Source organism: Heteronotia binoei, chromosome 4 (assembly GCF_032191835.1).
Source record: "Heteronotia binoei isolate CCM8104 ecotype False Entrance Well chromosome 4, APGP_CSIRO_Hbin_v1, whole genome shotgun sequence".
In the NCBI taxonomy this organism is placed as follows: Eukaryota; Metazoa; Chordata; class Lepidosauria; order Squamata; family Gekkonidae; genus Heteronotia; species Heteronotia binoei.
Window position 1 is genome coordinate 166,601,786 of NC_083226.1, and position 27,459 is coordinate 166,629,244.

At 49.1% G+C, this 27,459-nt stretch overlaps 1 protein-coding gene across 1 annotated transcript; it reads right to left on the reverse strand.

Moving 5' to 3' along the window:
* Positions 1 to 420: 420 nt before the first annotated feature.
* On the reverse strand, positions 421 to 27,436 carry SKA1 (spindle and kinetochore associated complex subunit 1). The gene is made up of 7 exons (XM_060236173.1): positions 27,280 to 27,436; positions 20,012 to 20,113; positions 17,072 to 17,196; positions 15,667 to 15,758; positions 13,989 to 14,123; positions 7,529 to 7,698; positions 421 to 971 (listed from the first exon to the last, which is right to left on the reverse strand). The coding sequence occupies exons 1-7, from the start codon at positions 27,299 to 27,301 to the stop codon at positions 823 to 825; spliced, it is 795 nt and encodes a 264-aa protein (XP_060092156.1). The 5' UTR covers positions 27,302 to 27,436; the 3' UTR covers positions 421 to 822.
* Positions 27,437 to 27,459: the final 23 nt, after the last annotated feature.

The window sequence follows — 27,459 nt, forward strand, 5'->3', positions numbered from 1 at the left end:
GTTGCAGACACCTGCTTTAAGGTTTTTCCAAGCTTCTCGAAAGTAGGTTGGGTGACCAAGGTGTGGGTGGGCAGAAAGACCTATGGGATATGAATGAAGCCAGGTGTGTGTATGTGCTACTAGTGGTTCAGAGAGACTCAGAAGCTTTTGAGAGAAGCAGCTGTTATGGCCATTTGAGAAGCAGCAAAACTCTCTGATTCACCGACTGCCAGCACACTTCCTCCGCCATTTCAGGAGGCAACAGATGGATCATTATCTATGCCTCCGTAAACACAAATCCGTACTACACACTCACACACGCGTTATGCACACACGACTCCATTCACACATTCTTTGGAACACAGCAACTGCGCTCTCATGCACACGTCGCTGGAAACGAGCCGGAGATGGATGAAGATATTCGAGATCCTGGGCTGGCGCTGCGGTTAAGACTCTTTATTGGCGTTTGAGCAATTCCAAAATTCCAGCTTCAAGAGCTCAGAGAAATTCGTTTTAAGCTGCTACGTCGTTAGTCACGTCAAACGGCAGCGAACGGTGTGCGGGGAGAGGAGTTATTTAAGGACATGGGATGCAAAACTCAAACTGGGGAGGGGGGGCAAAGAATGCTTGCTTGCCAAACATCTTCATATTTTTGCAAAAAAAAAAGAGAGGAACGATTACGTTTGGAGGCTAGCCCATTCTAAGATTAGTTGGTTAATTGTGAAAGGATTTCAAAGCACACTAAAGCAGGCTCAAAACCAACAAAGTGACCATTTAGAATTTGATTCGTCCCATGGACCTTGGGGGACCTCACCACCACCTCAAGTCCAAAGATGCCGCCTCTCAACAAACGGCGTAGCGAACGAGCCGTGAGCCCCGGATCTCCTTCACTCTCTGGCAGTGCCGCAAGATGGTCAGGATGCTGTAGAAACGCTTGTCCGCCTTCAGCTGCGTGAACTCCTCAACGTCCGCCTCCACGATAAAGAACTCGCCTGCAAAACACAAGATTTCCTTTGGATGCCGAGAGCCAGTATTTTTAAAAGAAGTCCGAAACATTTTTTTTGCGCCACGGACATTTAACAGAAATCTTCTGGAGTCTGGACCATGTTCTTGGTTCTGGTCTCACCAGAGAATCCCAGAAATTGACATTTCAGGGCAGTGCTGAGAAATTATATCCCCACTAGAATCCTCACAGAACTACTTTCAGGTGGGTGTGTTGGTCTGCAAGAATTGCAACTGGTAACAAAGCTCAAGACAGTGTATCCACCTGGACTGAATCAAGACCTAGGTTTCCTGTCTCATTACCAATGCTGATTTCTCCACGCTTACTACCTCTCTCCATATCTCACCTAATCCAATCAAACCTGCTGTTATCATTTGCCTGCTGATGTCACTTGGCACCTGAAATTACGCCACTTTCCAACATATAGGACAAATGGATTCACAGTCTAGCTGTATTTAATGAGCAGTGACTCACGAAAGCTCCTACTCTAGTACAAATTTTGTCTTTAAGGTGCTACTGGACTCTTGCTCTTTTCTGCAGCTACAGACAGACAAACATGGCTACCAATCTTGACCCAGCCAACCACTACGGTCACCTCTGAAGATGCTGTTTTGGGTGCCCCCACATTCTGAGATTAGGCAAATGGCAACACAGGAGACGGCCTTCTTGGTTGTGGCACCAAAACTCTTGAACTCTCTCCCAGGGAGATTTGTCTGTCCCTTTCTGTTGCTGTCTTCCGCAGGTGGGTGAAAACTTTTCTCTTTCTTTTAGCATTCCCTCCGTGATCCTTCCTTCCTAACCAATGTTTCAATTGTTGTTTTTATGTCTTTGTACATATTTTAACTTTGTTTTTAGTTGTGTTAATGATACGTGTTTCTTGAGGGTGTGTGTGATGTTGACACATTTAAAATGTGACCTGATCGTGTATGTTTTAAGATTCTTAGCTGCCTTGGTGGCCCTTGTGAGGGCAGGAAGGCAGGATATAAATTTTGTAAGCAGAGGTGATGTACAGCCCCTGCAACTCCATCTTTGTTACAGGCTGGCACTTGACCTTTAGTTGCCTTGAGTTGCCCTGGGAGTGGACACCTGTCAGGCTGCTCCCCAAAGAAAATTCTTCTCACAATTATTAGCAGCTGTTCTCTAGGAAGCCTGATTTGATTTGTAGAGCCCGTTTGGTGTTGTGGTTAAGAGAGGCAGACTCTAAATCTGGAGAACCAGGTGTGATTCCTCAATCGTCCTCCACACGCAGCCAGCTGGGTGACCTTGGGTTGGTCACAAGTTCTCTCAGAGCTGTTCTCTCAAGAGCAGTTTCTGTCAGGGCTCTCCCAGGCCCACCTACCACACAGGGTGTTTGTTGTGGGGAGAGGGAGGGAAGGAGATTGTAAGCTGCTCCAAGACTCCATCAGGTGTGGAATTATTTTCTGTGGCCCCAGAAGGTCAGAGCAGAACCAATTGGCTGAAATTAATTCAGAAGGGTTTCCGGCTCAACATTAGGAAGAACTTCCTGACAGAGTGATTCCTCAGTGGAGCAGGCTTCCTCGGGAGGTGGTAGGCTCTCCTGCCTTGGAGGTTTTTAAACAGAGACTAGATGGCATCTGACAGCAATGCGGATCCTGTGAATTTAGGAGGAGGCGTTTGTGAATGTCCTGCATTGTGCAGGGGGTTGGACTAGATGACCCTGGAGGTCCCTTCCAACTCTATGATTCTTCTTGTTTCCCTCTCATCACCAGACACCAGGTGCAAGACAGCCTGGCTCATCTCAGCATTTGAGATCACTTGATGAATCATTTTTTGACTCGCAGCCAGCAATTAGGGTATAAGATGCTCAGTTTTAGCCCTGCATCTTGTCTTGAGGTCTAGCTAAGTTTTTCTGTGCGTTGGAGACCTAGTGGACGGGAGCCTGCTATTTCGGTAAGCTTGATCCTTGCTTATTAAAACCTCCTTGCAAGCAAACCTGGATCTTGCATATCATTTTCTTGGGATTTCTGCGAACCCGGAGTTCTGGCCAGAACCCCAAACAGGAGGGACGTGGCTAGTGGCAGAGCATCTGCTTGCCACGCAGGATCAGTTTCTGGTGCCTCCATTTGAAAGAATAAAGTAGTAGAAGATGGAGAAGACCCCAGCCTAAGTAGGCATTACTGACCTTAATAGACCGAGGGGTCTGATTCAGTATAATGCAGCTTCATACGCTCAGTATATGTAAATAAAATAATTCCTGGCAGGGCGTTTTTTGTAGCAGGAACTCCTTTGCATATTAGGCCACACACCCCTGATGTAGCCAGTCCTCCTGCAGCTTACAGCAGTCCCTGTAAGAAGAGCCCTGTAAGGAATTCTAGCAGGACCTCCTTTGCCTATTAGGCCACACACCCCTGATGTAGCCAGTCCTCCAGGAGCTTACAGTAGGCCCTGTGAGAAGAGCCCTGTAAGGAATTCTAGCAGGACCTCCTTTGCCTATTAGGCCACACCCCCCTGATGTAGCCAATCCTCCTGGAGCTTACAGCAGGCCCTGTGAGAAGAGCCCTGTAAGGAATTCTAGCAGGACCTCCTTTGCCTATTAGCCCACACCCCCCTGATGTAGCCAATCCTACTGGAGCTTACAGCAGGCCCTGTACGAAGAGCCCTGTAAGGAATTCTAGCAGGACCTCCTTTGCCTATTAGGCCACACACCCCTGATGTAGCCAGTCCTCCTGGAGCTTACAGCAGGCCCTGTGAGAAGAGCCCTGTAAGGAATTCTAGCAGGACCTCCTTTGCTTATTAGGCCACACACCCCTGATGTAGCCAATCCTCCTGGAGCTTCCAGCAGGCCCTGTGAGAAGAGCCCTGTAAGGAATTCTAGCAGAACCTGCTTTGCATATTAGGCCACACACCCCTGATGTAGCCAATCCTCCTGGAGCTTACAGCAGGCCCTGTGAGAAGAGCCCTGTAAGGAATTCTAGCAGAACCTGCTTTGCATATTAGGCCACACCCCCTGATGTAGCCAATCCTCCTGGAGCTTACCGTAGGCCCTGTGAGAAGAGCCCTGTAAGGAATTCTAGCAGAACCTGCTTTGCATATTAGGCCACACACCCTGATGTAGCCAATCCTCCTGGAGCTTACCGTAGGCCCTGTGAGAAGAGCCCTGTCAGCTCTAGGAGGATTGGCTACATTCAGGGTGTGTGGCCTAATATGCAAAGAAGCTACAAAAAAAGCCCTGAGTCCTAGCCTCGGCATGAACACACGTGATGCTGCCTTATACTGAATCAGACCCTGGGTCCATCCAAGTCAGTACTGTCTATTCAGACTGGCAGCAGCTCTCCAGGGTCTCAGGTGGAGGTCTTTCACATCACCTTTTAACTGATCCTTTTAGCTGGAGTTGTCAGGAATTGAACCTGAGACCTTCTGCATGCCAAACATATGCTCTATCATTCAGCCACAGCCCCCCCCCCCCCCCCCCCCGTTATGGAGGTAATTTAATGCCTGGGCGTGGTCAGAAGTTCATGGTTTGATGAGTGCCGTGGCAGTGGAACCTCTGCCACCTTGGGACACCCTGATGGCTCATTGCCCATTTGAACTTTGTATTGTGATTCAGGCTATAGGGTGGATGCAGGGCCTTTTTTTTGAGCAGGAACACAGTTTCAGCTGGCTTGGCATCAGGGGGTGTGGCCTAATATCAGGGGTGGAATTCTAGCAGGAGCTCCTTTGCATATTAGGCCACACACCCACTGATGTAGCCGATCCTCCAAGAGCTTACAAGACTCTTTTTTGTAAGCTCTTGGAGGATCGGCTACATCAGTGGGTGTGGCCTAACATGCAAATGAGCTCCTGCTAGAATTCCACCCCTGCCTAATATGCAAATTACTTCCTGCTGGGGTTTTTTCTACCAAACAAAAAAAAGCCCTGGGCAGATGGGCAGTTGTGTATTGCGGTTCGACATTTATCTCACTTCATGAGCTGTTCTCAGAACCCAGAGTGTCAGAAGAAGCATTCCAGATCAAGAAATAAAGATTCCTAAGAACATACAAAGAGTCCTGTTGGAGCAGACCCTCGATCCATCCAGCATCCCGCCTTACCCAGTGGCCAGCCAATTCCTGTTAGACCGTTCCACCCTCCCCCTTTCAGCCACCCCCTGGTTCTATCTCTCTGGCTTTTCAATCTGCTGTCTTTTCGTCTGTGAAGCTCTCTTCAACCCAGGAAAGGTGCCTTTGGGGACAGGAAGGAAGAGGAGAAACAGAACAGAGCCAGGAGAATAATGTAGGGGAAAGACTTGGGTGGGGTAAACGGATAAAGGAAACAAATCAGGCTGGCCCCATAAACTGCACCAAGCGCACCTGCCGAACTGCGCCGTTGCAACAGGCTGCGATCACCACGGGAGAGAATCGCTCCGCTCCATTCTGTTCCTTCCATCCAAAGCCTCCTTTGCACGACTGAATTTTCATTTTAAGCCCGCTCACAGATGGGAGAGCAAAACCAAGCAAAAGGCTATTTATAAGAAAGGCTCGAACGCTATTTTACGCGACACAAAGAAAACGAAACTTCCCCCCTTCGGCGACAGCACTGGCAATTTTTTCAAAAAATATATCCACCGCTCTGCAGAGAGGGTCTCCATCTGTTGCCGCGTGAGCTTCTGAGCAAAGGAGGAAATCAACAACCTCCCTGAAATTCCAGGTCACAGCCTGAAATTGTACCAACGAGGGCAATACCGAGACCCATTAAAAGCCCACCAATGTAGTGCGATCCTTCAACAGTCTAACTCAGGGGTGGCCAAACTTGCTTAATGAAAGAGCCACACAGAATAAATGTCAGATGTTTTAAAGCGCTATGGCACGAACGTCGGATGTTTGAGAGCCGCGAGACATGAACATCAGATGTAGGCAGGGAGGGAGAGAGAGAGATGATGATGATATTTGGATTTATATCGCGCCCTCCACTCCAAATTTCAGTGGTCACAATCTCCTTTATCTTCTTCCCCCACAACAGACACCCTGTGAGGTGGGTGCGGCTGAGAGGACTCTCCCAGCAGCTGCCCTTTCAAGGACAACTCCTATGAGAGCTATGGCTGACCCAAGGCCATTCCAGCAGCTGCAAGTGGAGGAGTGGGGAATCAAACCCGGTTCTCCCAGATAAGAGTCCGTGCACTTAACCACTGCATCAGGGAGGGAGGGAGGGAGGAAGGAAGGATTTTTTTTTTTATGATTGAGGTTTATATCAAAACTGGTTTTTATATTATTTTTATTAAATGCAAGCTGCCCTGAGCCTGCTTCGGCGGGGAGGACGGGATATAAGCCGAAGAAATAGATAAATAAATAAATGAAGGAAGATGGAGGGGAGAGATGAGAGGTGGAAAGAAAACAACTTTAAGTGCATTCTCTAAGCCAGCTGACGGGGTAGTGGGCGTTTCAAGAGCCACAGAATATGTGCAAAAGAGCCACATCTGCAATTCTTCTTCTAGTTTGTTGTGGTGGTTAAGTGTGCAGACTCTTATCTGGGAGAACCGGGTTTGATTCCCCACTCCTCCACTTGCAGCTGCTGGAATGGCCTGGGGTCAGCCATAGCTCTGGCAGAGGTTGTCCTTGAAAGGGCAGCTGCTGTGAGAGTCCTCTCAGCCCCACCCACCTCACAGGAAGTCTGTTGCAGGGGAAGAAGGGAAAGGAGATTGTGAGCCGCTCTGAGACTCTTAGGAGTGGAGGGCGGGATATAAATCCAATATCTTCATCTACCTCACAGGGTGTCTGTTGTGGGGGAGGAAGGTAAAGGAGATTGTGAGCTGCTTTGAGACTCTTTGGAGTGAAAGGCGGGATAGAAATCCAATATCTTCATCTACCTCACAGGGTGTCTGTTGTGAGGGAGGAAGGGAAAGCAGATTGTGAGCCGCTCTGAGACTCGTGAGTGGAGGGCAGAATATAAATCCAGTATCATCTTCTTCTTCTTCTAATGAAGTGTTTGATGTTTGATAAGAAATTTTGCTCAAAGTAACATGTTCCCATAATTTCGTTTGCCAAGTGCCACAAGTGGGTGGAGATTTGCCAGTTCATTTTGAAGCAACAGCTAATCTAGCAGTGCTTGTTGGAGATTTGACTGGCTGTATGGATGTGTAAGAAAGGCTGTTTTGGCAGCCCCTGGTTCCATAGCAAAAGGATCTTCACTGTGTGACTGAATTAAGCAGCAGCAGCCCTTTTAAAGATGGTTCTGGCCTGGGGCTTTTTTTGTGGCAGGAACTTCTCTGCATATTAGGCCACACATCCCTGATGTAGCCAATCCTCCTGGAGTTTAACCTGTAAGCTCTTGGAGGATTGGCTAAATCAGGGGTGTGTGGCCTAATATGCAAAGGAGTTCCTGCTACAAAAAAGACCTAGTTCTGCCTCTTGAGCCACCACAGTATGTCCGTATTCCACAGATGCCTGAAGACTCAAAATGGTTGAGGACCCCTGCCCTGGCCAGAGAGGAGTGGAGCTCTTGGAGATGGGGGTCCACACTTTTTTTAACAAAGGGGGGGGCGTTCCTTAAGTTGCAAAAAATTGAGAACTGCTGGACTAACCGGATAAACAGGCAGCCATTTCAAAGATGTACCTTTTGTATCCTTCGTTTCTTCTTCCTGGAATCTGAAGTAGAGGTTCCGGATGGCGCTGGTCATCGATTTAGTGGGCTGGCGCATGATCTTGTACTTGCTGGCCACGGCCTTGTTGACTTCTTGAATCACGGCATTCACTTGACTGTATGTCAGGCGACCTCGCATGTACCTTCGGGAAGGAGAAGAGAGAGCTTGTGTTGTGACTCGGGAGGTTTACAAGATTATGGATGGGATGGAGAAAGCAGAGAAAGAAGTCCTTTTTTCCCTTTCTCACAATACAAGAACTCATGGGCATTCCATGAAATTGCTGAGCAGTCGGGTTAAAACGAATAAAAGGAAGTCCTTCTTCACCCAAAGGGTGATTAACATGTGGAACTCACGGTCACAGGAGGTGGTGGCGGCTACAAGCATAGCCAGCTTCAAGAGGGGATTGGATAAAAATATGGAGCAGAGGTCCATCAGTGGCTATATATATATGTGTGTGTGTGTACACACACGTATATTGGCCACTGTGTGACACAGAGTGTTGGACTGGAGGGGCCACTGGCCTGATCCAACATGGCTTCTCTTATGTTCTTATGTGACACAGAGTGTTGGACTGGATGGGCCATTGGCCTGATCCAACATGGCTTCTCTTATGTTCTTATGTACACTGTCAGCTCATAGAAAGATCCCCGGACCTGTATCCCCACATCCACCTGGATTTCTGAGAACTTTGCATTCAACTATACACACATGTATGACATCCAGGGGTTAAGAGTTTCTTGCGAGATGGCAAATTTTCCTGTAGGTCTCACAACCTGCAGAACTGGCTGGCTGCATCAACCCGCTGGAACGGCAAGCGGCTTAAGTGTGATGAGGGAAACGGAAACATCCAGCAACTGTAATACAGCAGGAGCTGTTCTGTTTCCACTTTGTGGGGTGCAGTGATAAGAACATAAGAGAAGCCATCTTGGATCAGGCCAGTGGTCCATCAGTCCAACACTCTGTGTCACACAGTGGCCAAAACCCAGGTGCCATCAGGAGTTCCACCAGCAGGGCCGGAACTCCAGAAGCCCTCCTACTGTTGCCCCCCAAGCAGCAAGAATACAGAGCATCACTGCCCTAGACAGAGTGTTCCATCTATAAAAACATAACAAAAGGCATGTTGAATCGGCCCAATGGCCCATCCAGTCCAACACTCTGTGTCACATAGTGGCCACAACCCAGGTGCTATCAAGAGGTCCACCAGTGAGGCCAGGACACTAGAAGCCCTCCCACAGTACCCCCCCCCCCAAACACCAAGAATACAGAGCATCACAGCCCCAGACAGAGTGCTTCAGCTATAAGAACATAAGAGAAGCCGTATTGGATCAGTGGCACATCCAGTCCAACACTCTGTGTCACACAGTGGCCAAAGCCCAGGAGCCATCGGAAGGTCCACCGGCGAGGCTGAAACTCCAGAAGCCCTCCCACTGTTTCCCCCCAAGCAGCAAGAATACACAGCATCACAGCCCAAGAGTGTCCCATCTATGAGAAGCCATGTTGGATCAGGCCAGTGGCCCATCCAGTCCAACGCTGTAATACACAGTGGCCAGAAAAACCAGGTGCCATCAGGAGGTCCATCAGTGAGGCCAGCACACTAGAAGTCCTCCCACTGTTGCCCCCCCCCCACAAGAACCAAGAATACAGAGCATCACTACCCCCAGACAGAGAGTTCCGATAAGCTGTGGCTAATAGCCACTGATGGACCTCTGCTCCATATGTTTATCCCATCCCCTCTTGAAGCTGTCTATGCATCCAGCCAATCCACGCCAGTGGCTCTGTCTCCAGCTTCCAATCCAGTTCAAGAAACTGCTTTTCAAGAAGCTGTTTTTCAGCTTTGCAGCTGCAAACTGGTTTTGGCCCTTCTCACACAGGCCATTTCATGTGTTACATTATAGAGCAACAAACGAGGCACGGCCATCAAGTCTACACTTAGAAAAACAGAGTCATAGACGTTCCAGATCTCCTGTGTGCACACTTGGACAAAAAAAAAAAAAGTTTCCTGGAACCCACATGTTGCATTCACACAGGTAGCCACGTTTCTCTGAAGCAGCAGATCAAAGTTTAATTCTGGGTTTAAGCTTTGGTGCATGCATGCATGTCTTACATGACATCTTTACACAGGTCCATTTAACTTGAGAACAGAATGCCCTCGAAAAGGTTAACTTGTTCCAAGTTAACTCCAAGCCAAATAAGAAAGGAGAGAGATCCTATATAACGGGGGTGGCCAAACTTGCTTTAACGTAAGAGCTACATAGAATAAATGTCAGATGTTTGAGAGTTGCAAGACATGAATGTCAGATGTCTGAGAGCAGGCAGGCAGGAAATAGATGGGAAGAGAGAGACGTAGAAAGAAAGCAACTTTAAATGCATTCTCCAAGCCGTCGGCCAGCTTTGATTTGGGGAAGTGATTTAAAGAGAGAAATGCCTTTTCCAAGCTTGCCACCGGGGTGGTGGGGGCTTTGAGAGCCACGCAATGTGTGTGAAAGTGCCACTTGTGGCTCCCGAGCCACAGTTTGGCTACCCCTGCTCTATAAGATGAAACAGAGAAGGCCAGCAAGGGCCAAAGAGGCTCCACATCTAACCGGTGAGAGGGCGGGGCCAACTGGGAGGCCATAAGGGCCCTGCGGGATCTTTCCACTTTCCGCAGGGCCTGTAAGACCGAATTGTTCCGACAGGCCTTTGATATCTAACTGGGAGAGAACTGCCACCCGACATCATATAGAGTACTAGGTGATCACCGTCCGAAAAGAAGAACTCGCTTATATTGTAGTGGTACAGCACCACGAAATGGTTTTAAGATCTTAAATTGTAATTACGTTTTATTGGGTTTTGTGAAGATGAATATTTGTGAATATGAATGTTGTCAGCCTCCCTGAGTTCGCTTGCGGAGAGGGCGGGATAGAAATTTAAAGTAATAAATAAAAATAATAATAAACAAACTGCCGTGGGTACCCGAGTGACAGGATTTAAGTAAAATTTCTTGGTCTTGGAACCACCGGAGTCAGATCATCTTTGCAATTTGTTTGAACAGCATTTTCCCCTTTACTGGGAAATATGAAGGATTGGGGATACTGAATAAAGCTGTGCTTCCAAGTCAAATGACTTCTTAAAAAACCATTTCACCCAGTATTAATGTCTTCCTGAGCAACCTCTCAATAACAGCCTCGCTCCAGTCTTGCAAACTGAGGGCTGCGTCTCCTATTAGGTCTTCTTCTTTTCCTGCCGCCTTCAGCTTTCCCTTCTCCCCCTGCTCAATCCCAGGGTAACTCCTGTCAAACCGAGACCGGGCGACAGGAGCTCGGAGACATATCGTCTGCCGGACTCAGAAAACAAACCAATAACAGAGGCCGCTTCGGAGCACGGCCGCGCGAGGGCCAACGAGTTGCCTCCCACAGCCGAGAAGCGTCTTGATGTTAATAAATGCGAAAGCTTCCATTCGCCCACACGAAGAAAGAAAAGGAAAAAGAGCTGGGACTGGGTACTTGAAAAGGAGAGACGCAGAATGCCGGAGGGCAAGATGGAGACAGCACAATACATAGCAATGAGAACTGGGAAAAGGTGGAAGATGGCGTGGGAGGGGGAATCAAAACAGAAGCTCTCTGTGCAATGTGGAAAGCACATGTCTACAGACACTGATGACAAGATTGGATGATATTGGATTTATATCTGGCCCGCCACTCCGAATCGCAGTCTCAGAGCAGCTTACAATCTCCTTTATCTTCCTTCCCCCACAACAGACACCCTGTGAGGTGGGTGGGGCTGATAGAGCTCTCCCAGCAGCTGCCTTTCAAGGACAGCCTCTGCCTGAGCTATGGCTGACCTAAGGCCATTCCAGCAGGTGCAAGTGGAGGAGCAGGGAATCAAAGTCGGTTCTCCCAGATAAGCGTCTGCACACTTAAACCACTACACCAAACTGGTTTGTCACATCCGCGTTTTGTAATCTGTGCAAAAATGCCAAATAGAAGAGAGTGCTGTAGAGAATGGAGCGTTGATCTAGGAGCTGGAGGCTCTGGGTTCAAATCCCCACTCTGCCACAAACCAACTGGGCGACCCATGGGCCAGTCCAGAAGGCTCAGCCGTGCCTACCTCACAGGGCTGTTGGGAAGATAAGCTGGGGGAGGGGAAAACCGAGTACACTGCCCTGAATCTCTTGGAGAAAGGGTGAAATAAAAAATGTATCAGTGTTAAAGTACTTAAAAAAGACATGATCTGAATTTTGTCAAGACTCTCTAGAGGAATTATTTTATCCTCGCACACAGGGCTTTTTTTTCTGGCAGGAACTCCTTTGCATATTAGGCCGCACACACACACACACCTGATGTAGCCAATCCTCCAAGAGCTTACAGGGCTCTTCTTACAGGGCCTACTGTAAGCTCTTGGAGGATTGGCTACATCGGGGAGAGGGGTGTGTGGCCTAATATGCAAAGGCATTCCTGCTACAAAAAAAGCCCTGCTTGCATGGGAAGTGGGGGGAACACCAAGAGCCAGAGGAATGGTATGGCTGAACCCACGTACAGCATATTTTCTCTCTCTGGGTCTAGGACAGCGATGGGCAAACTGTGGCTCACACATATTGTGTGGCTCTTGAGGCCACCACTGCCCCGTTGGCCGGCTTGGAGAAAGCATTTCTCTTGTTAAATCACTAAGCCAAGCCAGCCAGCAGCTTGGAGAATGCCTTTAAAGTTAAAGCTGCTTTCTTTCCACCCCTCCCTTCCTTCTCCCTCCCCCATCTTCCTCCCTCCCAACCCCCTCCTCTCTCGCAGCTTTCAAACACCTGACATTCATGTCTTGTAGATCTTAGACATTTGACATTTATTCTATGCAGGGCTTTTTTTTGTAGAAAAAGCCCAGCAGGAACTCATTTGCACATTAGGCCACACCCCCTGATGTCACCATTGTTTCACACAGGTCTTTCTTTGTAGCAGGAGCTTATTTGCATAGTAGGCCACACCTCCTGATGCCAAGCCGGCCGGAACTGCGTTCCTGTGCGTTCCTGCTCAAGCAAAAGTCCTGATTCTATGCAGCTCTTACATTAAGCAAGTTTGGCCACCCCTTGTCTAGAAAATCTTGCATCAAGACATTCAGTGGCTGTACTTGTTTGGTCCTTCGCCTCTTCCCACGATTGCACACTCCTTCCCACACACTGGCTACTGCCAATTAACACATCCAGGGGTGGAATTCTAGCAGGAGGTCCTTTGCATATTAGGCCACACTCCCATGATGTAGCCAATCCTCCAACAGCTTACAAAAAAGAGCCTTGTAACCTCCAGGAGGATTGGCTACATCAGGGGGTGTGGCCTAATATGCAAAAAAGCGCCTCCAAGAATTCCACCCCTGGACACATCCAATTCTCCTTTCTGCTCTTGCCAGAGTGACCTCTGTTCCTGAGGCTTCTCTCTTGCCAACCTACCTCCCTACTTGGCCCTGACTGGGCGGTTCCTCCTCTGAGCACACAAAGCTGCCTTATGCCAAATGAGACCACTCGTCCATCAAGGTCAGTCTTGGCTACTCAGGCTGACTGAGCCAGTTCGGGGAAGTGGTTAAGTGTGCGGACTTTTATCTGGGAGAACTGGGTTTGATTCCCCACGCCTCCATTTGCACCTGCTGGAATGGCCTTGGGTCAGCCATAGCTCTCGCCAGGGGTGGAATTCTAGCAGGATCCTGGAGGATTGGCTACATCAGGGGTGTGTGGCCTAATATGCAAAGGAGCTCCTGCTAGAATTCCACCCCTGGTTCTTGCACAGCTGTCCTTGAAAGGGCAACTTCTGGGAGAGCTCTCTCAGCCCCAGCTACCTCACAGGGTGTCTGTTGTTGGGGGTGGGAAGGTAAAGGAAATTAAAGCCTCTCCGAGATTCAGAGTGTAGGGCGGGGTATAAATCTAGTATCTTATTCTCTCCAGGGCTTCAGGCTGAGGACTTTCACATCACTCGCTACCTGAGCCTTTTGACTGAAGGTGCTGGGGATTGAACCTGGGACCTTCTGCAAAGCAAGCAGAGGTTCTTCCACTGAGCCACGGCCCTTCCCCATACAAAAATGCTGCAAGGGAGGGAGAGAGGAGGAGAAGAAATGAAGGGAGAAAGGAGGGGAGGGGGGAGAAGAAAGAAGGAAGGAAGGAAGGAAGGAAGGAAGGAAGGAAGGAAGGAAGGAAGGAAGGAAGGAAGGAAGGAAGGAAGGAAGGAAGGAAGGAAGGAAGGAAGGAAGGAAAATGTCCTACATGTGCATACAAGCTACAGTTACGTCCAATAACACTATTTTTGTGTGTACAGCATTTTTAAGGGGGTTGTCTTACATTCAGGGTTGTTTTCCTTTTGAGTAAGTAAGGTCAATGGAAATAACTGACTCGTATGGTTGGCTGTAGGGCTGCGTCAGGCCGCAAGTGACCCACCCGCGAGGGTCCTTATTCCAGAGCCAGCCCCAACCTCCCTTACTTACGCTGGAACACTTTCAAACTCCTCCACCGTCATGAAGGGGATTTCTCTCACGTGCTTGGTCGCCTTCGCTGGCTTCTTCTGGCGCCCCAGGTCCGGGTCTCTGCCCTGCTCCTCCTTTGCAGGCAAACTCATGGCGCTGTGGAGGAAACAGACAGAGAAAGCGTTTGGTGCAAGCGGCTCCAGGCATGTTTGACAAATGGGCTCACGCCAGGCCACACGTGGTAAGTCATCGCTCATCTGCTCCGAGGCAGGCAGTGAGGAAAGCAGACATGCCATTTCTTTTGCTCCTGCCGACTGTTTTTCCGGCAGGGCAGTGCAAGGGGGTTCTCGGGGGTCGGAAAAAGAATTCTAAGGGCTTGAATCCTGAAGATCTACTCTGCTAATGGCAGGGACTTCCCTCCATCATGAGAAGAAGATGATGATATTGGATTTATATCCCACCCTCCACTCTGAATCTCAGAGCAGCTCACAATCTCCTTTACCTTCCTCCCCCTCAGCAGACACCCTGAGAGGTGGATGGGGCTGAGAGAGCTCTCCCAGAAGCTGCCCTTTCAAGGACAGAGTCTCAGAGTGGCTCACAATCTCCTTTACCTTCCCCCCCATCAGACACCCTGTGAGGTAGGTGGGGCTGAGAGAGCTCTCCCAGAAGCTGCCCTTTCAAGGCCGACTCTTGCAAGAGCTATGACTGACCCAAGGTGTGGGGAATCAAACCCAGTTCTCCCAGATAGGAGTCCACACACTTAACCACTACACCAAACTGGCTCCATGTTGGAGCAGGCCAGTGGCCCATCCAGTTCAACACTCTGCATCACACAGTGGCCAAAACCCTTGTAGCTAATAGCCACTGATGGACCTCTGCTCCACATTTATTTATTTATTATTTTCAATTTATAGCCTGCCCTTTCCCAAATGGGCTCTGAGCGGGTAACAATAAAGTTAAAATCAGATACGTATAATAAAACAATATACAATCTAAAAGCAATATAGCAGTCTAAAAACAAACCCCAATTCTGCAGTTGGTGGTATCAGTTGCCTCCACTCCTTCCATACATCCCCCAGCTGGTATAGGACAAATGGGTCAGCAGAGTTATTATATTGGGGTCCCTGCAGCAGGGAGGTCACAGAATAACAAAATGTCCACTGCCTCAGTTGAATGCCTGGTGGAACAGCTTGGAGCCGGTTTGGTGTAGTGGTTAATTGTGCGGACTCTTATCTGGGAGAACCCAGTTTGATTTCCCCACTCCTCCACGTGCAGCTGCTGGAATGGCCTTGGGCCAGCCATAGCTTTCGTAGTTGTCCTTGAAAGGGCAGCTGCTGTAAGAGCTCTCTCAGCCCCACATACCTCTCAGGGTGACTGTCATGGGGAGGAAGGTAAAGGAGATTGTGACTGCTCTGAGACTCTGAGATTCAGAGTATACGGCGGGATATAAATGCAATATCATCTTCTTCCTCTAAATCCAGTATCATCCTCTGTCTTACAGGCCCGGCAGAACTGCAACAGTTCCCTTAATACTGTTTTATAATATGTATCCAATCCCCCCTGGAAGCTGTCTCTGCTTCTAGCCCCTGCCACTTCCTGCGGCAGTGAATTCCACATGTTAATGACTCTTTGGTGAAGAAGGACTTCCTTTAATCTGTTCTTAACGTTCTTCTTGCTGGAATAGCAACGGGAGACATACCTAGCGGGCTCTGCACTGGGCAGGTGGAAAGGCATGTTTTCTTCCAGATGCTGGGCTTCAGCATAGTCCTTTTCAATCAGTTCCCGGAGCTCCTGTCATTCAATTAACAACAATTAGGGATCACACAGAGCTTTCATTGTTCAAAGCCATACAGGTTCTCTCAATGCGATCTGAACACAGCTCTGCCAAGCGGAGCAATTGGCGGGAACAAGATCCGAACTCCCGGATCGCAGCCGATCTGCTACACAACGCCATCTCTTGCTGAAGTGAAACCATGTTGGCCTAGGAGGGCTTGTGGATAGTTCACCAAAAGCGAAGACTGGCTAAATGCTTTTAGGAAACGGCAACCGTTCCGAGGACGCCCCCTCCTCCATACACGATGGGATGACCATGTGAGCAGACCCACCATGGCAGGCCGGACTTTTCTTATAGCAGGACCTCCTTTGGATATTAGGCCACACACCCCTGATGCAGCCAATCCTTCTGGAGCTTACAGCAGGCCCTGTGAGAAGAGCCCTGTAAGGAATTCTAGCAGGACCTCCTTTGCATATTAGGCCACACCCCCTGATGCAGCCAATCCTCCTGGAGCTGCAGTAGGCCCTGTGAGAAGAGCCCTGTAAGGAATTCTAGCAGGACCTCCTTTGCATATTAGGCCACACCCCCTGATGTAGCCAGTCCTCCTGGAGCTGACAGTAGGCCCTGTGAGAAGAGCCCTGTAAGGAATCCTAGCAGGACCTCCTTTGCCTATTAGGCCACACCCCCTGATGTAGCCAGTCCTCCTGGAGCTTACAGCAGGCCCTGTGAGAAGAGCCCTGTAAGGAATTCTAGCAGGACCTCCTTTGCATATTAGGCCACACCCCCTGATGTAGCCAATCCTCCTGGAGCTTACAGAAGGCCCTGTGAGAAGAGCCCTGTAAGGAATTCTAGCAGGACCTCTCTTGCATATTAGGCCACACCCCCTGATGTAGCCAATCCTCCTGGAGCTTACAGCAGGCCCTGTGAGAAGAGCCCCGTAAGGAATTCTAGCAGGACCTCCTTTGCCTATTAGGCCACACACCCCTGATGTAGCCAGTCCTCTTGGAGCTTACAGCAGGCCCTGTGAGAAGAGCCCTGTAAGGAATTCTAGCAGGACCTTCTTTGCATATCAGGCCACACTCCCCTGATGCAGCCAATCCTCCTGGCGCTTACAGTAGGCCCTGTAAGAAGAGCCCTTGGAGAATTGGCTACATCAGGGAGGTGTGGCCTAATAGGCAAAGGAGTTCCTGCTACACAAAACAAACAAGCCCTGTTTTTTGCTATGTATCCCTGTGTATAAAAACCATCAAAAGTACGTCATTCAGGCCCTCCACTAATGCTTTCCACAGACCACCTCCCTGTCAAGATTTCAATGCGGGAGCTCAGCGACCTTGAGTTGACCTTGCTGCCTCTCCTGATGTTGACATTCCAGCTCCATCTTGTTGAGGAAGTCGTTGAAGAGGAACATCTCGTGGACTATCTTGCTGAGCACGGCTTTCAGGGATTGCTCCTGGCCTGGCGAACGAGAGAGAGAGATCGTGAGCATGCGTGGAAAGCGCCGCCAAGTTGCGGCAGACTCACGGTGCCCTCTCGTGGGGGTTTCGAGGCAAGAGATGAACAGAGGTGGTTTGCCACTGCCTGCCTCTGCGTAGGGACCCTGCAAAGGGACCCTAGCGGTCTCCTCAGGGGGGTTTTTTGTAGGAGGACCTCCTTTGCATATTAGGCCACACCCCCATGATGTAGCCAGTCCTCCTGGAGCTTACAGCAGGCCCTATAAGAAAAGCCCTGTAAGCTCTTGGAGGATTGGCTACATCAGGGAGGTGTGGCCTAATATGCAAAGGAGCTCCTGCTACAAAAAAAGCCCTGGGTCTCCCCATCCAAGTATGAACCTGCTTAGCTTTCAAGATCCAACGCGATCAGCCTGGGCCAGGTCAGAGAGGGAGATCATAGTTTTAAAGAAAGATCCTAAGATCCTACCAGCAACAACATCCAGTCTATCATTTCTTCCCCACAACAAGGAGTATTCTCTGAATTCCTGTTTTTTTGTTCATTTTCCTACCACACCTCGGGAAATTAGGATTCACCAGGCCTTTTTTTTGTAGCAGAAACTCCTTTGCATATTAGGCCACACCTCCCTGATGTAGCCAATCCTCCAAGAGCTTACAGTAGGCCCTGTAAGAAGAGCCCTGTAAGGAATTCTAGCAGGACCTCCTTTGCCTATTAGGCCACACACCTCTGATATAGCCAATCCTCCTGGAGCTTACAGTAGGCCCTGTACTAAGAGCCCTGTAAACTCTTGGGAGGATTGGCTACATCAGGGGGTGTGGCCTAATTTAAGAGCTTTTCTTGTAGCAAGAATTCTTTTGCATATTAGGCCACACCTCCCTGATGTAGCCAATCCTCTTGGAGCTTACAGTAGGCCCTGTACTAAGAGCCCTGTAAACTCTTGGGAGGATTGGCTACATCAGGGGGTGTGGCCTAATATAAGAGCTTTTCTTGTAGCAAGAACTCCTTTGCATATTAGGCCACACCTCTGATGTAGCCAATCCTCCTAGAGCTTACAGTAGGCCCTGTACTAAGAGCCCTGTAAGCTCTTGGAAGATTGGCTCCATCAGGGATATGTGGCCTAATATGCAAAGGAGTTCCTGCTACACAAAACAAACAAACCCTGAGATTCACCCACTGATCAGTTAACTGCCCAAATATTGTCAGACCTTCCAGCGTAAGTCTCAGAATGAGTGAGGGGATAATTAAGAACATGAGAAGTGCTCTGCTGGAACAGACCAATGGTCCATCCAATCCAGCATCCTGTCTCAGTCCTCTGGAGGGCCAACAACAGGGCATAGAGGCTGAGGCCTTCCCCTAATGTTGCCTTTTGGTTCTGGGATTCAGGGGATGCATGCCTCTGAATGTGGAGGTTCCCTTCTGTCACCCTGACTAGTAGCCGTAGCAGACTCCTCCCTAACTTGAGCCTGGCCTACATGTTATTTGCATTTGGCCTCCTTCACACAGCCACTTTCTTTTATATCATAAGAACATAAGAATCCTGCTGGATCAAACCAGTGGTCCATCTAGTCCAGCATCCTGTCTCACACAGCAGCCAACCAATTCCTCTGGACAGCCAACAACAGGGCACACAGGCCGAGGCCTTCATAAGAACATAAGAAGAGCCCTGCTGGATCAGACCACTGGTCCATCTAGTCCAGCATCCTGTCTCACACAGTGGCCAACCAGTTTCTCTGAAAGGCCAACAACAGGGCACAGAGGCCGAGGCCTTCATAAGAATATAAGAAGAGCCCTGCTGGATCAGACCAGTGGTCCATCTAGTCCAGCATCCTGCCTCACACAGTGGCCAACCAGTTCCTCTGGAAGGCCAATAACAGGGCATAGAGGCCGAGGCCTTCATAAGAACATAAGAAGAGCCCTGCTGGATCAGACTAGTGGTCCATCTAGTCCAGCATCCTGTCTCACACAGTGGCCAACCAGTTTCTCTGAAAGGCCAACAACAGGGCACAGAGGCCGAGGCCTTCATAAGAATATAAGAAGAGCCCTGCTGGATCAGACCAGTGGTCCATCTAGTCCAGCATCCTGCCTCACACAGTGGTCAACCAGTTCCTCTGGAAGGCCAATAACAGGGCATAGAGGCAGAGGCATTCAAAAGAACATAAGAAGAGCCCTGCTGGATCAGACTAGTGGTCCATCTAGTCCAGCATCCTGTTTCACGCAGTGGCCAACCAGTTCCTTTGGAGGGCCAACAAAAGGGCATAGAGGCCGAGGCCTTCCCCTGATGTTGGCCCCTGGCTTTGGAATTCAGAGGCAGAGGAAGAAGAGGAGATTGGATTTATGCCCCACCCTTCACTACCCGAAGAAGTCTCAGAATGGTTCACAATCTCCTTTCCCTTCCTCTCCCCTCAACAGACACCTGTGAGGAAGGTGGGGCTAAGAGAGCTCTGCGATAGTGGCTCTTGAGAGGAACAGCTCTGAGAGAGTTATGACTGACCCAAGGTCATATCAGCAGGTGCATGTGGAGGAGTGAGGAATTGAACCGGGCTCTCCCAGATAAGAGTCTGAGCACTTAACTACTACACCAAACTGACTCTCTTAATGGCCTCTGAATGGAGATTCTCTTCAGTCACCACTGACAGACTCATTTGAGCCTGGCTAGCTCCACCAGCAAACAAGACACTAAGTTAGATGGACCTTGGATATGATCTACCAGGGTCTTTCTAAGTCCACTTTATACACCTCCAACCATTGCCCATGGCTTTCAGCCCACACACAACTCACCTACAGCCAACAGGCATGTTCCAAGCGCACCAGCCCAACTTACCTATCTTTCTTAATCGTAGCAACGTCTTGATATTTGAAATCTTGCTGTTTATATTGGAGCACAGGCCATCTAAATCTGGGGAGGTCATGTTACGACTTCCTGCTAAAGCAGAAAAGAGCAGATTAGTATCTCTGATTTTAACAACAGAAGAAGAAGAGGAAGAAGAAATTGGATTAGTATGCAACCCTTCACTCTGCATCTCAGAGTGGCTCACAATCTCCTTTACCCTCCCCCTTCCTCACAACAGACACCCAGTGTGGCTGAGAGAGCTCTCACAGAGGCTGCCCTTTTAAGGACAGAGTCTCAGAGTGGCCTACAATCTCCTTTATCTTCTTCCCCTGCAACTGACACCCCGTGAGGTAGATGGGACTGAGAGAGCTCTCCCAGAAGCTGCCCTTTCAAGGACAGCTTTGCAAGAGCGATGGCTGACCCAAGGCCATTCCAGCAGCTGCAAGTGGAGGAGTGGGGAATCAAATCTGGTTCTCCCAGATAGGAGTCTGCGCACTTAACCAGAAGTTATAAGCACTTCTTCAGCAGCCCAAGCAAAAAGGCATGTGCAGTACGAGTCCACACGAGGATTCTAGATAATCCCTTGTTCTGATGGCTTCTTCCTCAATGGTAATGGCATGTAGAAGAAGAAGATGATACTGGATTTATATCCCGCCCTCCACTCCGAAGAGTCTCAGAGCGGCTCACAATCTCCTTTTCCTTCCTCCCCCACAACAGACACCCTGTGAGGTAGATGAAGATATTGGATTTATATCCCGCCCTCCGCTCCGAAGAGTCTCAGAGCGGCTCACAATCTCCTTTCCCGTCCTCCCCCACAACAGACACCCTGTGAGGTAGATGAAGATATTGGATTTATATCCCGCCCTCCGCTCCGAAGAGTCTCAGAGCGGCTCACAATCTCCTTTCCCTTACTCCCCCACAACAGACACCCTGTGAGGTAGATGAAGATATTGGATTTATATCCCGCCCTCCGCTCCGAAGAGTCTCAGAGCGGCTCACAATCTCCTTTCCCTTCCTCCCCCACAACAGACACCCTGTGAGGTAGATGAAGATATTGGATTTATATCCCGCCCTCCGCTCCGAAGAGTCTCAGAGCGGCTCACAATCTCCTTTCCCTTCCTCCTCCACAACAGACACCCTGTGAGGTAGATGAAGATATTGGATTTACCGGTATATCCCACCCTCCACTCCAAAGAGTCTCAGAGCGCCTCACAATCTCCTTTCCCTTCCTCCCCCACAACAGACACCCTGTGAGGTAGATGAAGATATTGGATTTACCGGTATATCCCACCCTCCACTCCGAAGAGTCTCAGAGCGCCTCACAATCTCCTTTCCCTTCCTCCCCCACAACAGACACCCTGTGAGGTAGATGAAGATATTGGATTTACCGGTATATCCCACCCTCCACTCCGAAGAGTCTCAGAGCGCCTCACAATCTCCTTTCCCTTCCTCCCCCACAACAGACATCCTGTGAGGTGGGTGAGGCTGGAGAGGGCTCTCACAGCAGCTGCCCTTTCAAGGACAACCTCTTGTACCAAACTATGCTATCATAGTGGTTTTTTATGTCCACTGTATATTTTGTAGGTCCAATCAATTAATTGTCCCACGTTTTCAGGTAATTATTTTAGACAAGGCACTTTATTTGATTCCAAAGCACTTAAGGCAAATATTTCTAAGAAAAGGCTACTAGGAGTTCACACTGGACTTGATGGTTTCCATTTGAGAACTAATGAGCGTGAATTTATAATGGACTTTGTGAATTAATTTCTTTGCTTATTGGGCTTTATATACTCTGCCTGTTGCTATAATGCTCCATGTTAAGAGGCAATAACATTGCGTAAAAATACAGCAAGATTTTGTCATCACTGACATTTTTGAAAATTGTTCTTTATTTGTGTGCTGTTACAGTTAACAGCGTGTTAGTTTTATTTTGGTGTGATTGAGAGAGCCTGGCAAAGCAAGCTATCCCTCCCACCCTTCTTCCCCAAGGGAGACGCCTCAGCAAATGGAGAAAATAGAGGCTGTAGCTCCTGTGCGATTGAGCAAGCCTGGCAAAGCAAGCTGTGATGCAGAAGGAAGCAAGAGAGAGGGATAAGGAAGGAAATGACAGTCAGTTGCTTGGGGGCTTGATAGGAGCCCCCCCAGGGGGGCTGATTCAGTCAGTGGGCCACATGTTTGACACCCCTGCTCTAGGGCACTGTCCTCTGCCCTCCCCAGGCTCCACCCCCAAATCTCCAGAAGCATCCATAAGGGCAATTTCCAACATCTTTGAAAGAGGCCATGGTCCGCCCTCTCCTAAAAAAGAGTACAGCAGATCCAGCCGAATTGGCAAACTACCGACCGGTCTCGAACCTACCATTTTTAGGTAAGGTCATAGAGAGGGCAGTGGCGTTACAGTTGCAGAGTTTTTTGGATGACACTTCCGCCTTAGACCCTCACCAGTCCGGCTTTCGTCCAGGTTATGGGACGGAGACAGTGCTAGTCGCCTTGGTGGATGACCTCCAGCGGCATCTGGATCGAGGCGGCGTGGCGGTGCTGATATTGTTGGATCTGTCGGCCGCATTTGATACGGTCGATCATCAGCTACTGGCCCGCCGGCTCGCCGACGCGGGGATTGGGGGATTGGCCTTACAGTGGCTTTCCTCCTTCCTCGAAGGACGGGGACAAAGGGTGGCCATTGGGGGGGAGCGGTCCCGGAGGCACCCACTAATATGTGGGGTGCCACAAGGGGCAGTTCTTTCCCCGATGTTGTTTAACATCTATATGCGCCCCCTTGCCCAGATTGCCCGGAGGTTTGGGCTTGGGTGCCATCAGTACGCCGATGACACCCAGCTCTATCTACTAATGGATGGCCGGCCTGGCTCCGTCCCAGAAAGCCTGGACCTAGCATTGCAAGCCGTGGCAGGTTGGCTCAGACTGAGCGGGCTGAAGTTGAATCCAACGAAGACAGAGGTCCTTTGCTTGGGTCGCGGTCCCCTGGGAAGGGAAATCCCCTTACCGGTCCTTGACGGTGTGCAGCTTAAAGCGGCACATAGGGTCAGGAGCCTGGGGGTTCTTCTGGAGCCTTCATTATCGATGGAGGCACAGATAGCGGCTGCTGCCAAGTCCGCGTTCTTTCATCTTCGACGGGCGAAGCAGTTGGCCCCCTTCCTGGAGCGCCGTGACCTAGCAATGGTGATCCATGCTACGGTCACCTCGAGACTGGACTACTGCAACGCCCTCTACATGGGGCTGCCCTTGTGTCGAACTCGGCGGCTGCAGCTGGTGCAGAACGCGGCGGCTAGGCTGTTGTTGGGGCTCCCAAGATGGGAGCACATACAGCCGGGGCTGCGCGGGCTGCACTGGCTGCCAGTGGTATACCGAGTTCGGTACAAAGTGCTGGTAATTACCTTTAAAGCCCTATATGGCTGAGGACCTACCTACCTGAGGGACCATCTCTCCCCACACGAGCCCCAGAGGGCACTGAGGTCATCTGGGAAAAACCAGTTGAATATCCCTGGGCCAAGGGAGGCCAGACTGAAGGCCACCCGGGACCGGGCCTTCTCTATCGCCGCTCCAATGCTATGGAACCAACTCCCTGAGGAGGTGAGGGCCCTAAAATGTTTAGATCAATTTCGTAGGGCCTGTAAGACCCACCTTTTCAGGATGGCCTTCAACTAGTGACAGAATCAGTGACAAAGCTAGTTATGCTGCTGGAAATGTTCTATTCTTGGAAGTTCACTAAAATCTAGTGCTATAACGCCACACTGTTATGTTAATTTTAATAATTTATAACTGTTTTAATTATGTTTTTATGTTTTTATTATGTAAAACCGATGTAATGTATCATTATGTTGTGAGCCGCCCTGAGCCCGCTCCGGCGGGGAGGGCGGGATAGAAATAAAAAATTATTATTATTATTATATCCCAACCTGGATCTGGCAACTCTACCCTCCCATCCCCTGTCTGTGGCTGGGGGAGGCTGGCAACCCTAAGGCCTGGAGATCTGCTGAAATGGCAGCTGATCTTCAGACAACTGATATTAGTTGCCTTGGGGGGGTGTGAAATGGCTGCCTTGGGCGATGGACTCTATAGCATTATAGAGCCAGTTTGGTGTAGTGGTTAAGTGTGCGGACTCTTAGCTGGGAGAACTGAGTTTGATTCCCCACTCCTCCACTTGCACCTGCTGGAATGGCCTTGGGTCAGCCATAGTTTTCATAGAAGCTGTCCTTGAAAGGGCAACTGCTGTGAGAGCCCTCTCCAGCCCCACCCACCTCACAGGGTGTCTGTTGTGGGGGGAGAAGATAAAGGAGATTGTAAGCCGCTCTGAGTCTCTGATTCAGAGAGAAAGGCAGGGTATAAATCTACAATTCTTCTTATTCTTCTATATGCTGCTGAGTTCCCATTCCTGTCCAAATCCTGCACTTTCCAGGCTCCACCCCAAAATTTCCAGGAATTTCCAACCCAGCACTGGCAACTCTAAATGTTTTACCTCGCCCACTCCTCGCCTACTAAGAGATCTTCCAGAGGAACCCACCTTGGATTTTTATGGATTGGATGGGAATGTGTGGTATTTTCTGGGGCAGCATTTCTCTACTGGTTTGGTTTGTTGTTTAAGGTAAGCAGGGAGGTTGTGGTACCTTACAAATGATTACAAAGCTTGCTGGGTGACCTTGGGCCAGTTATACTCCCTCTCGGCCTAATCTACCTTAGAAGGTTATTGTGAGGATAAAGTTGAGGAGAGAAAGATGTGAGCTTCTTTGGGCCCAAATTGGGGAGAAAGGCAGAGTGTAAATCAGGGGTGTCAAGCACGTGGCTCCAGGGATGAATCAGGTCCCCAGAGGGCTCCTATCAGGCCACAAGCAACTCAATGTCATCCGCTTCCTTGTCTAACTCTTGCTTCCTTCTGCATCGCACCTTGCTTTGCCAGGCTTGCTCAATTACACAGGAGCTACAGAGCAAAGCCTCTGTTTTCTCCATTGGCTGAACAGCACATGAAGCAACTTATGTACAAAATCTCAGTGCCCAGCCATTTCATGTTTTCCCTTGAACCTTAGGCTCAGAGCACTGACCATGAGATTTCTGTAACGAATGCCAATAAATCAGAAGTAGGTTTGCAGCTTACATGCACACACCTGAACAGCATACTCAAGATTGCTACAGCATAGACATTTTCTCCAGATTGTGATTCAGTAACTCAGAGCAAGTCAGTTATCAGAGGCTGTTAAAATAAACAAAATATTCCAAGAGTGCTCTTTCAAGCATATTTTATCTTAAGTTTTCTTTTAAAAATATTTAATTGTGCTTGTCTGTCTCCTTTACAAAGTTTATGTCTCTGCTACCTGGCATTACACTTTATGACAAATGTGGTCCAGCCTGACAAGGTCTCATTTATGTCAGATCGGGCCCTCATAACAAATGAGTTTGACATCTCTACCCTAGAGTCCACTCTCCAAAGCATTTATTTCCTCCAGGGGAGCTGATCTCTGTAATCTGGAGATAAACCTTTATTCCAGAGGTAGGGTTGCCAGATCCGGACACTCCTGCAGATTTGGGGCTGGAGCCTGGGGAAGACAAGGACCTCACTGGGATACAATGTCATTGAATCCCCCCTCCAAAGCATCTCCTTTCCTCTTGGGGAACTGATCTCTGTATTCTGGAGAGGATTTGCAATTCTAGAAGAAGGAGAAGATATTGGATTTATATCCCGCCCTCCACTCCGAAGAGTCTCAGAGCGGCTCACAATCTCCTTTACCTTCCTCCCCCACAACAGACACCCTGTGAGGTGGGTGGGGCTGGAGAGGGCTCTCACAGCAGCTGCCCTTTCAAGGACAACCTCTGCCAGAGCTATGGCTGACCCAAGGCCATGCTAGCAGGTGCAAGTGGAGGAGTGGAGAATCAAACCCGGTTCTCCCAGATAAGAGTTCGCACACTTAACCACTACACCAAACTGGCTCTCCAAACTGGCAATTCTAGGGGATCTCCAGGTCCCACCAGAGTTTTCTCCAGGGCTGGTGCTATATGGAGCATTTTGTGATGTTGTGATGAGTGGGATACGTCTCTTTGACAAAGGTATTTTCTGAAACAGTACTACAGGCGGCTTTACTGTCGGAGGCTATTGGCTACGAATGTTCCCTCTAAGCTGCAGTCTTGTGAGTAAAAACTCTACTTTGTGAGCTATTGGCATTAAAGTTGTGTGCTACTGACATTAAAGTTGTGAGCTGCTGCATAAATGAGTGTGCTCTGGAGTCATCCTTCCTAAGACAAAAATGTGTGAGCTGGAGGCTAAAAATCTGTGAGCTAGCTCAGCTTAGAGGGAACGTTGTTGGCTACCCACTTTATAAAAAGTTTGCACAAAACATGAAGTTTTTAAGTGCAACATCTGTGAAAATGAGAGAAATAGTTTTAAAAACCAAGAACTGACTGCATGCGAAATGCCTTTGGCACTGGAACTTTAACTCACCCCTGGAGTCGGGCGAATGATCTACAAGCGCTTTAAGTTGGAAACTGACATGATGCACGGAAAATAACTTTGGAACTTTATTCCTTGCACATGATACCTTGTGTTTATGAACTGTATACTGTGGAGTGATAATGATTTTTGAAATGTTTTTTGAATAATTTATATTTAAAAATTGACTTTCAGTATTTTTCATTAATTATCCACAGTTTTGTTGGTGTTTCTTCTATCTGCTTTTTGCTTTGGGACTCTGGGTTTTACTACATCCCACCTGAAGGCTGGCATCCCTACTAGGCCTTACTTGGTGGGGTGGGGTGGGGGGTGCTAACTTCAGCATAGGGTTGCCAAGTCCAATTCAAGAAATATCTGGGAACTTCGGGGGTGGAGCCAGAAGCAAGGGTTTGACAAGCATCATTGAACTCCAAAGGGAGTTCTGGCCATCACATTTAAAGGGATCGCACACCTTTTAAATGCCTTCCCTCCATTGGAAATAATGAAGGATATGGGTAATTGGACCCCCTAGTCCAATATTCCAATATTTTTGAAATTTGGAGGGTATTTTGGGGAGAGGTACAGGATGTTATGCTGAAAATTTGGTACCTCTACCTCAAAAAACAGCTCTCCCCACCCCACCCCCCGCCGATCAATTCTCCATTATAACCTATGGGAATTTGTCTCCATAGGGAATAATGGAGTGCCTACAAGACATTTTCCCCCACCTGGAGACTGGCAACCCTACTCAAGCACCTGGTCCTGAATCCTCACCCTTCTTTGCAAAACCTCTTGTCCCTGGTTCCCCAGACAGAAATTGCAGCATTACCTTTCTCCCTCTCCTCTTCCATCTCCAGCCGCGGGAAAAAAATGCTTTTTCTAGCTGCTGGGATTCAAACCGCCCGCCCAAGCAGCAGCGAACTCGCGCGAGACAACAAGTCTCACCCCGAGACGCTGCTTCCTGCCAGAAAGCACCGCTTCCGCCCTTATTAGAGGGGCGATCAGAGAG